The sequence below is a fragment of the Numida meleagris genome, chromosome 7 (assembly GCF_002078875.1).
Source record: "Numida meleagris isolate 19003 breed g44 Domestic line chromosome 7, NumMel1.0, whole genome shotgun sequence".
Lineage (NCBI taxonomy): Eukaryota > Metazoa > Chordata > Aves > Galliformes > Numididae > Numida > Numida meleagris.
This window is the reverse complement of record NC_034415.1, coordinates 2,778,491-2,793,687: the sequence shown is the minus strand read 5'-3', so window position 1 is coordinate 2,793,687 and position 15,197 is coordinate 2,778,491. Positions and strand designations below refer to the sequence as shown.

The 15,197-nt window shown below is 40.1% G+C and overlaps 2 protein-coding genes across 6 annotated transcripts in view; one reads left to right on the top strand and one right to left on the bottom strand.

Annotated features, from left to right (window-relative positions):
- Positions 1–8,365, top strand: part of CFH (complement factor H) — a 44,474-nt gene extending 36,109 nt beyond the window's left edge. For all 3 annotated transcript variants that reach the window (XM_021404156.1, XM_021404155.1, XM_021404154.1), the window contains exons 17-24: positions 1,371–1,577; positions 2,078–2,254; positions 2,914–3,090; positions 4,087–4,263; positions 4,848–5,030; positions 5,759–5,959; positions 6,758–6,952; positions 7,223–8,365. In XM_021404156.1, the coding sequence (XP_021259831.1) occupies positions 1,371–1,577; positions 2,078–2,254; positions 2,914–3,090; positions 4,087–4,263; positions 4,848–5,030; positions 5,759–5,959; positions 6,758–6,952; positions 7,223–7,224 (1,319 nt within the window). In that variant the 3' untranslated portion in view covers positions 7,225–8,365. The remainder of the gene's footprint in view (positions 1–1,370; positions 1,578–2,077; positions 2,255–2,913; positions 3,091–4,086; positions 4,264–4,847; positions 5,031–5,758; positions 5,960–6,757; positions 6,953–7,222) is intronic.
- The window catches only part of LOC110402272 (coagulation factor XIII B chain-like), a 45,279-nt gene that overhangs the window by 25,967 nt on the left and 4,115 nt on the right, over positions 1–15,197 (bottom strand). For 2 of the 3 annotated variants that reach the window (XR_002441020.1, XM_021404164.1), the window contains exons 3-10: positions 15,002–15,178; positions 14,707–14,883; positions 12,905–13,084; positions 12,468–12,557; positions 11,608–11,790; positions 10,920–11,123; positions 10,244–10,426; positions 9,683–9,894 (exon numbers count right to left, since the gene is read on the bottom strand). Coding sequence is in view for 2 of the 3 variants with exons in the window: in XM_021404164.1 (XP_021259839.1) it covers positions 9,683–9,894; positions 10,244–10,426; positions 10,920–11,123; positions 11,608–11,790; positions 12,468–12,557; positions 12,905–13,084; positions 14,707–14,883; positions 15,002–15,178 (1,406 nt within the window). In the remaining variant the exon portion in view is untranslated. Of the gene's footprint in view, positions 1–8,500; positions 9,895–10,243; positions 10,427–10,919; positions 11,124–11,607; positions 11,791–12,467; positions 12,558–12,904; positions 13,085–14,706; positions 14,884–15,001; positions 15,179–15,197 lie in introns of those variants that run through there. The other variant, XM_021404165.1, reaches the window with a different exon arrangement.

Genomic DNA, 15,197 nt, shown 5'->3' with positions numbered 1-15,197 from the left:
TTTGTACATCTGTTCAAAGGAATCATAGAATGTTTTCTGTTGGAAGGGACCTTAACAATCATCTAGTTTTAACTCTCTGCCCTGGGCAGAGACACCACCCACTAAATCAGGTTCCCCAAAGCCACATCCAGCCCAGCCTTCAACATTACCAGGGATAGGGCATCCACCGTTTCTCTAAGCAATGTACAATACCTCTTCTCCATCACAAAGAATTTTTTCCTAATACCTGATCTAAATCTCCCCTCTTTTAGCTTAAAGCCATTACCACTCTTATCTCTACGTTCTCTGATAAAGAGCCCTTTCCCAGCTCTCCTGTAGCCCCCTCTAAGAACTGGAAGGCCACAATGAGGACTCCCCAGAGCCTTCTCCTCTCCAGGCTGAACAAGCCCAATTCCCTTAGCCTGTCTTCACAGGAGATGCTGCAGCCCTCTGATTATCCTCAGGGCCTCCTCTGCACCTGTTCCAACATGTCCAAGTCCTTTTAGTGCTGGGGGCCTCAGAGCAGAATGCAGTGCTCCAGGTGGGGTCTCAGAATAGCAGAGTAGAGCGGGACAATCACCTCCCTCACCCTGCTGGCTGCTCTTTTGATGCAGCCCAGGACACTTTAGGCTTTCTGGGCTTCAACCACACATTGCCAAGTTCTTCATTAATTAGCACCTCCAACACATCTCTCCAGGGTGGCTCTCAATCCATTCTCCACTTAGCCTGTATTTGTGCTTCATATGCTGAGGAATCTGTTGGCCAACAGTTAAAAGATTATCAATACAGATAATCTCTTGTAAGCAGGAGTTCATTAAGAGATAGAAGAAAGTGTCTTCAGAACTGGATAGGAAATGGAGGCACAGGACAAATGAGGTGCAAGATGGTGACTCGTGTGCACAACATGCCAAGTGAGTCTGTATCTTTAAACTAAAAAATTCTGGTGATTTGTGGTTTCTTTTCTCTTTCTTGCTTGTGGGTCTCCACTTCTGCTGATAAGTGGCAGACATAGAGAAGAATGAGAAAAGTGTTTGAGCTGTTCATAAAATAAATATTAATGCAATAAAATTTTCAGTCCCAGTTGCTGAACACGAAGTTTGATTGTAATTAGATCTTTTGTCTTGTAGAATTGAGTGGGAACATATGCTTTCAACTTGATGTGTCAATTAATAAATCTTATTTACCGGTAACTAAAAATGAATAATTTATGTTCACTCTACAGTAATGTAAGAAAGGAAAGGAGTTTTGCTTTGTGAATCATATATATTTCTTTATCCTACTTTCAAGACACTTCATTTTTGTTTGGATTTTCTCCTCTTTTCAGTTTTAGACTGCATTAGGTTTTGGAATATTAATTGTTTTCTTCTACTGTTTATCTTTGTGTTTTAAAGAAAAACCCTGTTTGCCACCACAACCTGTAGAACACGCTGATGATCTCAGGCTGGTAAATGAGCACTTAAAAATAGAAAAAGAAGGGAAAACGGTTTATCTGGCTGGTGCTGTAATGAAGTTCACTTGTCATTCTGGATTTGAGTTAGACGGACCATCAGAGATAAGTTGTTCTATGGGAAACTGGAGTTCATCTCCTACATGCACAGGTAATGTCAAACAATAATTTTCCTGAAAAGTGCTTAGCAATGAATTTGAAATAATTTTAAACTGGAGTTGACTGGTAACAACAGTTTAGTATTTTAAATATTCCTGTGGTATTTTTGCAATCTTTGTTCAGTGTTTGTTTCTACCAGATGAGCCATGAGCACATCCTTATCATCCAAGGATCTGTTTTCTACAGAGTCCACTAGTGACTGCGAGTTGCTTTGACGCTTCAGCGATGGATATCACTTCTGTGTAGTAAGGGACAGAAGCCTTTACCAAACTTTCCTGGCATTGCTAGAAAGAGGATCTAAATCTTTACAGTGACTAAAGTTTATGTCTATTTAGGGGACTAACATGTACGTTTCTGCATGCTCTCTTTTATACAAAATCTGCTGGTAGTGTTGACTGTGCCAGATAGAAGAAGCATCTTTTTTGTGGGAAAAATAATCTCATTCTATGCGTATCATATTACCACAAGTATCAGGTTTGCATATCTTTTCAGAAATGTCATGCGGAAGTATTCCAAATGTTCCTGATTCTGCAATTGAAGGCAGAAACAAGGAAGTGTATGAGCCTGGTGAAACAATTCGCTACCAGTGTAATGAAGGATTCGAGGCTGTTGGTCTCCCAGAAATTATTTGCAGAAGAGGAAATTGGTCAACACCACCGTTCTGTGAAGGTATGTGTTCTACTTCTACTAGTCTATGATCCTTCTCAGTCTTTTAAGACATTCACTAAAATAATACCCACCCATGCATGCAAGCGAGTCAAATTAATAGAGACGATCATTGGATTGACTTGAATGGGCTGCTACAACACCTTTTGTCTGGTTCCTCAGAATCATCAAGCAGAACTGACTAGCAAAGAAAGCTTTTCCCCTTCTGGGCTGAAGCTAGCAGCCACAACTTAACTCGCTTCTTAGATCAAGCAGATGGAAGGTCATGGAGGGAGGGGTGCTAACTGCAAAGGGATAACTGAGTAGGCTAACGTATTTATTTTCACATCACCAGGAATGTGATTTTCATTATTAAAGTTACCTTCAAATAGTAAAGAAAACACTCTCCAGTCCTTTGGAGCACAATGCTATGCTGCACCAGCCTGCATGTTCAGCTGATCTCTACAACTCCTTTCTGCTTTTCAGTCACTTTAGGCAAAAAGAATATTGTCTGGTGAAGCACTGCAGAATAAAGACCATGGTATCTTCCTTTCCTACCTGTGGAAAACAACCTGCCTTATCCAAACCACCTGTCCGCATCATGAATAATACTGCTTCTGAATGCAGTATTCTATGGTCATCACATTACTGTCCGAGTATTCTTAAATGCACCTCTCTTTCAGATGTTAGCTGTGGAGCCCCACCTGAAGTTCACGATGCTTATATTACCAGCACTCAACAGCAGAGGTATCTGCCTGGTGCTCAAGTGCAGTATGAATGTGACAGCAATTTTCAGATTACAGGTGTAAATTATATCACTTGTTCAGATGGACGATGGTCACAAACACCAACTTGCAAAGGTAGGAGTTTGTGCTTTCATCTTACCCCGTAGCACAGAGGAGTCCGTTTGTTTACCTAAATACTTGAAAAACTTTATATTTTAATTTTGTTAATTTTGTACTGCAGCTTTGTACCTACTACTGCTTTCTTGCACAGCACTTTAGCTTATTGCTTCTGGAAATACTACGTATATTTTCATCAAAAGCAAAAACATCTTAAAGAAAAAGGGCATAAAATGTGATGATTTTTCATTCTCCACTATGATGCTAGTTATTCTCCAGAATGCACCATTTTATTGGCCTTCTCTAGAAAAATGTAAGGGTTTCTCAGCTCTCTTGAACCATCTCAGAGAATATCTGAATGGAGCTAGTGGGGGAGAGATCCGGCCGTTTTTTCTGAGGGTCAGCTCTAACTGATAGAGATTCCAGAAGAGTCTCAGGATGTAAAAATTGCAGATCTGCTAGAGTTTTGAAATGACAAGTGTTCCTATGAAAAGACAAGGCGCTGTCCTCCTCTACCTGCATGGCTGGAGGGTGAACTAATGCTACTTAGCTTTCACATACTTCCATGGAGTAGACTGCACATACCTGTCCATGAACAGTGCAGGCTGATGACTTCTTCCACAGCTCTGCGGTTCATCAGAGGGCCAGCTTGGCTGCTACATCTGTGATTTTTCAGAAATGCCAGGGTTCTCTGGGGAGGGCTGTGGCCTCACTAAAAGGATTTTTGTGCCATAAGGTGTAGCTACAGAAATGCTGGCTTTTTTTAGACTCTTCCACTGACACTGCCATCTCCTGAGGACCCCCCAAAAAGTGTTCTGCTGCCACTGTCATTCTAATTCACGTTCCTGTTCACATTCCTGGTGTTCATGGTGTTTTACCCCAGTACACTGTCATGGCCAGGAGGAAAGAAATTGTGTGAGCTGGGGAGTAACAAGATTGATTCCTTTACCTAGAATAGGTATAAGGGAACACCTCAATCACTGTAACTGTGACCACAGACATAACTCTTTTCAGATATGAGATGTGGACCTCCTCCAGAAATTGCTGGTGGTAAAGTTCAAGGTGTTAAAAAGTCAAGGTATTTGCCTGGGGAGACAGCTAATTATCAGTGCTGGCAAGGTTTTCAGATGACTGGAGCTTCCACTGTAAGTTGTCAGAATGGGACCTGGACAGAGCTGCCCACGTGCAAAGGTAATTTTTCTGTCTCTCCATCCAGTTGCCTGTCAGTGACACTACCATCAAGCTGGCTCCATGGTATTTACTTCTACAAATTTCAGTCTCCGGACTGCAAGCAAGTGCAATGCTTCTGGCTCATATGGACTCCCCAGAGGCCATAAGTGATCCAAAAGGCCCAAGGTCTGTCCCATTAGTAACTGAAATTGTTTGGTCCAGTGTCATTTGTTCAAGTTTGCAAACAGATCCAGTTGTCTCTGCTCAGGCAGTGCAGGGAGCTGGTGGGCATACAGTTCTTCTTCAGAAAGAGCTGTGCCAAACACCCTACACTATTATGTAGAACCAGCAAAAGTCTTGCAGAAAGCAGAAAACACTCCAGAAATGACAGATGGATGAACTGGTAATTATGAGTCCCAGCAGTGGAAAAATGAGAAACACTTACTCTTCTCCATCTGCCAGATATTTGGTGTCAAGGTGGCAATTTCTTCTGCTTTCCTCTGAGTCTAAGTACAGGCAAGGTAGTGTCCCAAAGTATTTGAGGCTAGACCACCATTGCAATTAAACTCTGATGGCTTTCTCTCTAAGTGTTAACGTTCTTCTAGGAAAGAGTGGAAAATGTGGCCCACCTCCAGATATTGAAAATGGAGAAATTCTTTCCTTCCCATTGCAAGAATATCAACGAGGTACAACTTTGAATTATAAATGCCCAAGTCTCTACATTCTGGAAGGATCTCAGCAGATCACATGTATTAATGGGCAGTGGACAAATCCACCAGTTTGCTTAGGTAGGTTAAAGCATGTGCTGCATGGCCAAGAGCTATGTGACTGCTCACGCTGACTTTTTCTTAGATCCTGAAGGTGTTTCCAGTGTGCTTCACTTGTGAAGCAGCACCTGTGCTGTGGCTGACACCAATGAGTAATTCTTTTGCCCAGAAGGAATTTCTTCCAGATGTCAGCTTGTGTACCCCCTCTGCTGCCTGCAGTCTCTCCCTGCCTCCTCTCACCAACAGATCCGGGAGGAAGGGAGTTTGGCTGAACTGCCTATATGAGAAGATCTCTATCGGCGTGTTGGGCTCCTGAGTTCAGGACACTGTCATGGTCTGCAGGCTGTGATGGGGAGGTTGGGTCTGTCTGAATGCAGTAAATCCAGGGGTGACGTGGCCACGAGGAAATGAATTTAAAGAAGTGCTGGGACAAGGGAAAGGAGAATTCTCAAAAAAGATACAGGGAAGTTGAATGCTGCCTGCTGAGTTCCCCTACCCCAGGGCCTGCTTCCCCCTTGCCCCGTGTTACTCTTAGAGTGAAATGGCCTCTCCGTAGCACTGCACGGTGACTCAGCCATCATCTTTTTTCCCTTCAGTTTTGATGAAAATATCTTTCCTGTTGCAAAAAGCAGAGGCTCAGAGCAAAGTTCTGGAAGCATTTTATGATGTGAACAACCTTTGTAGGGGGAAAAAATTACACATGATGCATCAATATGAACTGATGACACTGTTCTCTTGCCTTTTCCAAGCGGCCTGTACAGCATCTGAAGAAGATATGAACATAAACAACATTGAGCTGAAATGGAGGGGAGAAAGAAAGCTGTATTCCAAATCGGGTGATTTTATCGAATTTGATTGTAAAATAGGAAATGTGCGAGACCCAGCATCTTCTCCGTTCAGAGTACAATGTATTAATGGCACATTAGAATATCCACTGTGCAACCCAGGAAGTAAGTTTTCTCCATTTGTCATTGCTTGGCTGCTGTTTTTTGCATTTTTAGTGCAGAAGCTGAGAGGAAACCCTTTAGCAAGTGTGCCTGGGGAAGTAATAATAGAGCATCAGGGTGTGGGAAATCCTGTAAGGCTGTAGGACATGACAGGTGGTGTCCCCAAGATGCTGCTGACAGGAGTACCTGAGAGGAAAGGGATCACCCAGCCTCATGCTAGGGTTGTTTGTTCTGTGACTGCCTGTCTAATTCCAAACACGACTGAAGAGCTTGTGAGTTCCCTGAAAATTATATCTCTGAAATTGTTTCCCCGCCCATGTCAGGACAGGACACCATTTCATTGCAGTCTCTCCCAAGCCTGCCTGTTTAGGCAGGGTTTTGCCCCAGTGAGCTCTCTCCTGAGTCTCCGTTGCTGCCATGCTGTACCCCCTTTGTACCTCTGTGGCCTTTCCAGCTCCTCACTGCTCATACCATGTTCTGATATGTATGTAGGCAGCAGCTGATGCCCATTGCAGGCCTTCATAGGCTTTTCAGAAAGGAAATCTGTGCTTGCCTCCTTCTACAGTTTCCTTGAGCAGCGCTTACTGGATCATTGCCAAAGAAATGAGCTTTTATCCTTCCTAGTCTGCACTATGTTTTGATACAGGAGCATACAGTTGCAAAAGGGAAGCAGCAAAGCAGAACAAGTGTTTCAGGCACTCAGTTGGACATCTTCAGAGACTTGTCTGTCCATCCACTGTGAGATCTACAGGCAAAACATTGAAGTACTTCACATTGTTAGTGGTGGTTTGTGTTTTCCAGGGGACTGCACAGTGCTTGACTCAGAAATGGATAAGAAGAACATTAAAATGAAATCGTTCTGGAATAAACGTTACACCTATCGCTCAAAGGAATATATTTCCTTTACATGCCAATGGCTTTATAAGCCAGTTTCAGGAACACAGGAATTTAACCCACAGTGTCTGGATGGAGTAATTCAGTATCCTCAATGTGCATGTAAGTGGTTCATGTGGGAGGGCTCAGTGAGCTGTAAAAGAACTGTGGGCAACAGCCAAGGATTGTAAAAGGAGGGTCAGATTCAGGGGCCTTCCCTTAATCCTATACCAGTCTGTGTCTGTCACAGAGCTGCTCCTGTTCCAAGGGTCCTGGGGAATTGAATTGAAGCAATGGGCATGGTTGGCAACTGTTTTTCACTGCTTTCAAGAAACACGGCAATATGTCAGCCTTAATTTTCTCCATTTCCTCTTCTGTCTCTTTACACTGCAGGAGCATTAGGATAGACAGAAATAACATGACTGAGTCCAGCTGGAGAAATGAACGCTCCTTCAACAAATCCAGTGATCTGAGCTCAAGTTTTCCTGGAGTTTCCTGCTTTATTGTGCTTTCTAGCTTAGACAGTGTTCTCTGTTGGAATTTGCTAATTCATTTTCTTTATATTATTGGATGATTTTCTTTAAATTTAACCATTTTTTGTAAATTTATTTACATTCTGTAACTGTGTTTACATTTTATCCATCCGAATGATTGTACTCACTTAATTCTTGCCTATTCTGCATAGATCACTGTTATTTTTATTTACATTTGCATCCTGAAGTAGGCTGACGTTGGTGGCATACTGAGTCAAGAATTAAAAAGCTTGTAGGTAATTTGATTATCAGCAAGTAATGAGTGTGTTTGGCCTTGTCTGCTTCTAGCTTTTTCTCCGTGAGCGTGCCTGGAACTTAGGCTGGGATCATGGCAGAGGCAGGGTGAGTCTCCTTTAAACAACTCAGGGGAGACTCTGGATCACAGAACCTGATTCCTATGCAGGACTTGAGCTTCCGTGGTATTTGGTGGAAAGGCAAGATGCTGGGCTGCAGGTAACTAACTAGTATTTCTGAATGTAGGTAGGCACAACTCCTTTGGTCCAGCTCCTGGAATGGGACCTGCCAGCCTTTTCATTTTTAGGTGAGCCTGCATGGCTATCTTGCTGGATCTGGGACACTTGTGCTTTATTTTTCTGGTAGTTGATCCAATGGTGACATATTGCAGCTGATGAATAGGAACAGCTAATGTGTCTACGTACTATTGGTGTATTGCTAGTTGTGGAGGGGTTTTACTGCCCTACTTGATAGAGGTTTGTAGAAGATATGCTCTTTGCTTTTCTAAGAATTTTTTGAAAGCTAGTGTGGACAGCACACGCAGCTCTGTGCAGCAGGGGATGATTCTGTGACCTTGAGATGCCTGCAGCAAAGAGAGATTTTTCTTTAACTTCATGTAATTAATTCAGCCAAGCTCATGAAAATGAATCAAAGCAATACGCTGCATTTGTGTACTGTTAATGTTACTGGAGTCTATCAATCTGTCTCAGTATTCATGCGAGGTATTAATATGAGTTGAGTTCTAAGAAAATAAAGCAAGTAGTACCTGTTTTTCTGTTCTTGCTTTTGCTGATAAGAGAAATTTCAGGACAGCTAAAGGCTTGCTTTAGTCACTCCATAACCAAATAATTTGACATAATTTCTTGGAATAAGATCTCAAGAGAACAAAGGCCTGCCGGCTCCCTTTGCACAGACAGGTCATTCATAGCAGGAACTTGGAGAAGAGGGAATCTTTCAGCTGAAGACTGGGATGAATCAATGCTGAACATAGACTAGAACAGCAGGGCTCCAGGGTAGGGTGCAAGTAACTGCACAAGATAATCCATTGCTTATCGTAGCAAGAAACTATTAAAACTTCTGTTTATACTACCAAAAAAAAAAAAAGAAATTGAGCTTTAATGCCATTTAATATACAGATTTGACAGTGGTGCTCTCACTCGGTCTCTGTGGCAGAGGACCCTGGGTCATATAAGGCACTGAAGTGTCCTGGGGGAAGAGCTGGTGCTCCATATTGCAGTGGGGTTCCATTTAGCTGTCTGGACTGGGGGAGTGAAAGAGACGTAGACAGTGTATTTTAAATGTTCATATTGAGAAGAAGTGTGTGTTGGGCTTGTTTGTTTGTTTTTCAACTTTGGTGAAGTTTCTTGTTGCAAAACCTTACCCAGATGACAGGAAAAGTACTGCCATAACTTTCAATGCAAAGCAATAGGCTACTGCAGTGCATTGTTATTTACTTTATGTGCTCATCTTCACAGCCTTAGAAACGACATCATCTGCCTTCTACTGTTGCCAAAGGGGACCCCTCCCTCCCCCCCAGCTTCAGCCAGAGCTGAAGGTCTGGTGCAAAAACAAATGCATAATGTTGAATGCAATGACAGCAACAGAATGAGAGGAATTCTCAACAATATATAAGCAACATTAATAATAGTAACCAATATTATGAATACAGTCCTAGTGAAAATGCAGTGATAAGCTGAATGCAGTGATAAACAATTCATCACCTGTACTGCCAACACAAAGTAACTAAAATCCAAGTTCCACAAATGTCAAAAGGAATATTTGCATCTCTTGCACAGATGCACTGGCAGAAGCACTATAAGCCTTACAGAACTCTTCTTCTTCCTAAAATTTCCACATAACATCTGCCCATATTGCATTGTGCTGCTGCATACTCAGTCCCCATTCCACAGAAAATTTTTTCATTTCCCTCCCTCTTCAATTCAGATTCAACAACACCACTGAACACACATTTCTCAAAGTCAACTGCAGTCATAGTGAAGATACGAGGCCATTCTAATGCATCTGTTAATACCAGATAAGGAACACATACATGCCTTTCCTATACATTTTCTGAAGTCATACTTACTTATTTTCCTCTTTCAACACATCTTGGATATGCTAGCTGTCCTCTCTTGCACTGCACTTGAAATAAAGTTGTACCAGATTCTGCTCCAAAATGGTTCTGTTTGCAGTAAAATCCAACATAATCTCCATGGTAAAAGTAAACTTGGTTCTCATAAAAACTTTCCACCAGCACATTATTTTTTTCCATTTCATTTTTTGACAAAGTGCACGGCTCTAAAGAATAGAGACATATTCAATGTTAATACATCAATTATTTTTGAAATCAGATTATTGTGACTATAGTTGACGCTCAAAATGCAGGTTATTCCCCATTCTCTTAAGATATTATACATGAAATCACTTTATTTTTGCACGTAGCCAGCATGTAAGATTTACTTACTTACTTAATAAAAAAGCCAAACAAGGTTATACATGCTTCTATTAAAACATACATTCCTCTCTAACTGAAAAATGCAGTTGAGATCTTAATGATGTTCCAGTTGACAATACTCTATCTATAAATATTAAGCATTTGAATTACAAACAGAAATAAATGCTTATATATCTATCTTCTTGTGCCTACCTATACAAAGTGGTGGTGAAGTCCACTGGCCCTCAGAACAGTAAATTCTCTCAGATCCTTGCAAGAAATAATAATCAGAGCAGCTATACTGAACTGAAGAACCATTGTCATACTGGGTCAGAGGTGGGAGAGTAAGAGCTCCATTTGCAATAGATGGTGGAGAGTCACATTTTTCCATGGGAACTGGAATAATGTCAAAAATCTTTGTGAAACATTCAACGTAAGAAACTATCAAAGCAGCAGCTTTAAATTCCTGTCAACACTACATAAATATCAGCTCTCAGTTTATTCTCAATACTTCTACATTACGTCTCAAATCAGAGTGAAATCTGTGTAATTCTAAACCACAAGAAACCTCGTGTATGCATTTCAGTGTTTACAGCTGTCCTGCTACAGAGCTTTGAGTTCCCTCGGCTTGGAGAACAGCTCATCCCTCCTTTCTATTGCCTTCCCACCAGATGAAGGTGTATTATTTTTATTATGCACATATAGAGTTAACAATTATATATTCAACACATATTTAACAATATATCTGTATTGTGTAAGGATATCTGTCAGAAACTAACATTTTATTACCATTTACATGACATTCTAGGCCTCTACTGCTGAAGCAAATGTTTCTAAATAGGTCTTAGATTGATGAAATCAAAAGGACGAATGGAAAGTACTGTTTTACCTTGAAAAACACATTTGGGGTATTTCAGTCTTCCACGGTTACACTGTGTCCTCCCAGGAGATGGCATGGTAGTGTGGGCAAATTTGTATCCTTGCTTACATTCAAACTCAATGAGATCACCATGTAGGAAGACGAATTCTTCCTGTATCCATCTCAATTCTATGTTGTTACTGTTCATATCAGTTACATTAAGAATGCACGGCTCTAGGAAATAAAAGCAATCAAGTGATTTCTTAACTCTCTTTTGTAGGAGTTGGAAAAAAAGGAAATAAAAACCAACAGTACTAAAATGTTTTGGAATTTTGTGAGAAATAACATTTTGAATATATTACAAAAAAGAAAAGATACAAAGGTAAAGAAATGGACTAAAATAACAAAAGTAATATGCAAAAAAGAATAAACTCAGAACAGTAATTCCCAGAAAACACAAACTTCTGATGCAATGTTTTCTACAAATATTTGTAAACATAGGGCATATTTCATTTTGAAATAAATAATTAAAGCTTAGATAGTTATTTGCATTATCACAGTAGATTAAAAACTTAAAGTAAATTACACAGAATCATAGAATTGCTCAGGCTGGAAAAGACCTTCAAGATCATCAAAAAGGATGTCAGTGGGAACATTATCATTTCTTTACAGGAAGGAAAGAAGACACATTTATTGCATTTTTTTTTGTAAGGCTTACCCAAGCAAGTAGGCTGTTCTGTCCAGTTTCCTTGTTTGCAGTAAACAGTACTGGATCCATCCAAAAAATGGTAACGCTGGCAACCATATTCTACTGAGTTACCATTTTTGTAACTTGGCAATAAAGGGCTGAGAAGAACACCATTTTTAATCACTGGTGGAGAGGTACAATTTTGCTGTATTTCTAATAAAAGGTAAGAAAATACATAATTAAATCTTTAAAATTATGTTAACGCTGGTGAAAGTGCTTGAATAGCAACGGTGTTTGATCCAAAATTTACATACAAATAAAGTGTCTGACAATTGATTTTTTTATTTTTTTTGAAGTTTCAGTTTCAGATAGTCTACAATTACCCTACTGAAGTGCAGGCTATTTCTATTCCCTCTACACTTCTCATCTATGTCCAGTCTTGACTCCTGCTGGTTTACAGTCAACATGATCTAGCTGTTTGGCTGTGCTGAGACTGTCTTAATTTGTTGCTTGAAATGTTAAACCAGTATGGAGTTCAAAATAAACCTCAGTGAACTATTAAACAAGGGATCAGCAAAATACTCCTGAATTTGCACATTCAGACAATAGTAACAAGCAATACAAAATGATTGGAGTTAAATCCTTATGCATGTAAGAAAATTCCATATACAGCACTGAAAAATAGGTTTAGTTCACAGTCTCTAGAAAAAAGAAAAAATGGTCTTTCATTCAGTCATACTGCTACATTGATACACGAAGCATATGCAAACATCTTCAAGAGTAAGGAATTGCAGTGTAGCAAAAGAGTAATAAGGCTACTCATAAAATGCCTGTAACAGGATTAGAGAGCGCTGAATTTCCTATTAAATAGAAAAGCAAGGTTCACCTACTCATTTCTTCACTGTGATATGTTTTGCTTGCCCTTATTGAACCAGCTGCCTCGAGTGCTGGCGCCTCAGATTGCTTTTTATCCGTAGATCCTAAAAGTCGCAGCACAAACGTACTTAGAACCAGATTTCACAAAAATAATTCATTTTCAAATATAAAAAAAAAAAAACACTAAGAAACACCCCAAATTAGATATTGATGCTTTGTAAGATGTAGTAAAATCAGCATTCCAGGGGAGAACAATATAACGTGGATTCCAGTTGAACTGATCTAGCTCATCCTCTCTCTTAAGTTGTGAACAATGGATTGTCTGCAGCACTTTCTCTCTCAAGCATTTATCAGAGGACAAATAGCTTTGCAGATATGGAAACTGCAGCTATTAGGAATATTAAGATACTGTTTGAAGAATTATTTCTATTCAGCGGCCAGAGGTACTAACCCATACAAATTGGGGGTGATGTCCATTTTCCCTTTTCACACTGGATTTCCCCAGATCCTCTTATTTCAAATGCACTCTGACACTGTATACGAACTCTGTCGCCACTGTGGTATGTTCTCCTAACTGCGATGATATGGGCATGAGGAGGAAGTGGTGGTGGAGGACATTTATTTCTTACATCTGAAAATAAAAAATGCATTCTTTTTCTCACTAAGCAAAACTGTAAGCAGAGCAATTCATTTTACCATACAGTGTGCAACTCTTTGCTTTCAGAAGGCATTTCTGGTTTATCCAGAGGAATCTCTTACCTCCACACCTCACTTATTCAAATGAAGACTTAGAACAAAAATGAGATTTTACTGTCAACAGATATAAAAGAGAGGTATTATGATATTGCACTGTTATAAACAAACTGATAATTTCTCATGTACTCAGTAAAATGATGTTCTTTCAAAGTATTCAGGTAACAGAGATTTTCCACACCATCCATTTATACAATATTTAGCACAGCTTATGTATCAACTCTAATACCACACAAGCAGTGAAAGCAGTAACCCATTTCCTATCCTTAGAAGAAGTTTGTAATCAGTATTACTTCAAAACTAGATTTAGGCCACATTTTCACTTCTCCTGAGCACCACTCTTTCTTTGCACTCACCTAGGTAAAAAATCCGAACAAATGCAGGCCTGAGAAACATACTAATGTCATTTTTTTTGAGAGATTTTAGTGCATTTTAAACCCAAGCATATCTTCTAGGAAAGGAACATAAATTTCGTCTTTGTACCAATCGCGTTATTTTCTACAACATTAGCTACAAAGGAGTACTGCTCTCAGTTTTGAGCTCATCACCACAAGAAGGATACTGAGCTACTTGAAAGCTGGTAAAAGAGACTGGAAAACAAGACATATGAGAAATGGCTGATGGAATTGAGGTTGTTCTCTGGAGAAAAGGAGGCTGAGGGAATACTTCATCACTCTCTACAACTGCCTGAGAGGAGGCTGCAGCAAGGGCATTGTCAGTTTCTCTTCTCAGATGACAAGTGGTGGAATGTGAGAAAACAGACTCGAGTTGCACAAGGGGTGGTTTAGATTGGACATTAGGAATAATTTCTTCATGGAAAGAGCAGAAAGGCCTTGGAAGACGCTGCCCAGGGAGGTGGTGGAGTCACAGCCCCTGAAAGTATTTAAAAGATGTGTGGGTGTGGGGCTTAGGGACATGGGTGGACGCGTAGTGTTATGTGGATGGTTGGACTCAGTGACCTTAAGGGTCTTTCTTCCAACATAAATGATTCAAAATCATCAATTTTACTTAAAACTGCACTTTTAAAATATTCATGTTTTTTTTAAAGGAGAAATAAATATATATTTTTTCCTCCTCAATCATCAGACAGAAACGCTGTAAAACAATTGTTCTTAGTACCTCAAGAGGCATGCTCCCACCTCATGAAGCTTCGACAAATGCTTGAGTAATCCTTCACATAATCTGAACATGGTTTACCTTGAACTTCCCTGCTATTGCTTCTTCCTGCTTTTCCAGGAAACAACCCATGGAAGCAACAGTAGGTAACAGTATCTGCTCAATTGTTAGATTCCACCTAGAACAGGCAGAAGCAGCCTAATTCCAGTCACCATTTCTTCTTCCCAACTATTTAGGCTTCATGCTCTTCTGCTAACACTTCATTTCTACTCAGGTTGTAAACTGGTACAAAAGCATATTTTCATTTTGTAATCATAAAGAAAGCATTTCATTTCAAGAAAGTGCTAGAGAATTTTACACATTACAAATGTAAAAATAAGGTACCTTCACACACTGGAGGATCTGGATACCATCCAAAGTAATAACATTGAATTAGGTCGAATTCACGGAAAGAATAATTTTCCTCGCAGAAAAAATGAACAACATCTCCTTCTTCATAGATTTTCTTCACAGGATAGAAACCTCCATGTTCTATTCCACCCAAAGAGGGGCAGGATTTTTCTAGGGAGAAAACATAAAAAGTTTTTTATCCCAACAGTTTATAAAACATACAGATGTTTTATTCACTTGTGGAATATGTCACATTCCAAAGAGAATTCATTTCAAGCCCACTACATACTCATGCAGTTTGGAGTAAGGGACCATCCATGTGTGAGACAAACTGCTTCTTCTGTAGTGTTTCCTCCTGCCGTGTGGTATCCCTCATCACATTTATATAGCAGCGCGTCATTTACTCGGAACTCTCGCTGGGTTGTGAAATAGTTGCCATGATGTAACTCGGGTACTTGGCATGACTCTTAAATGAATAAGACATA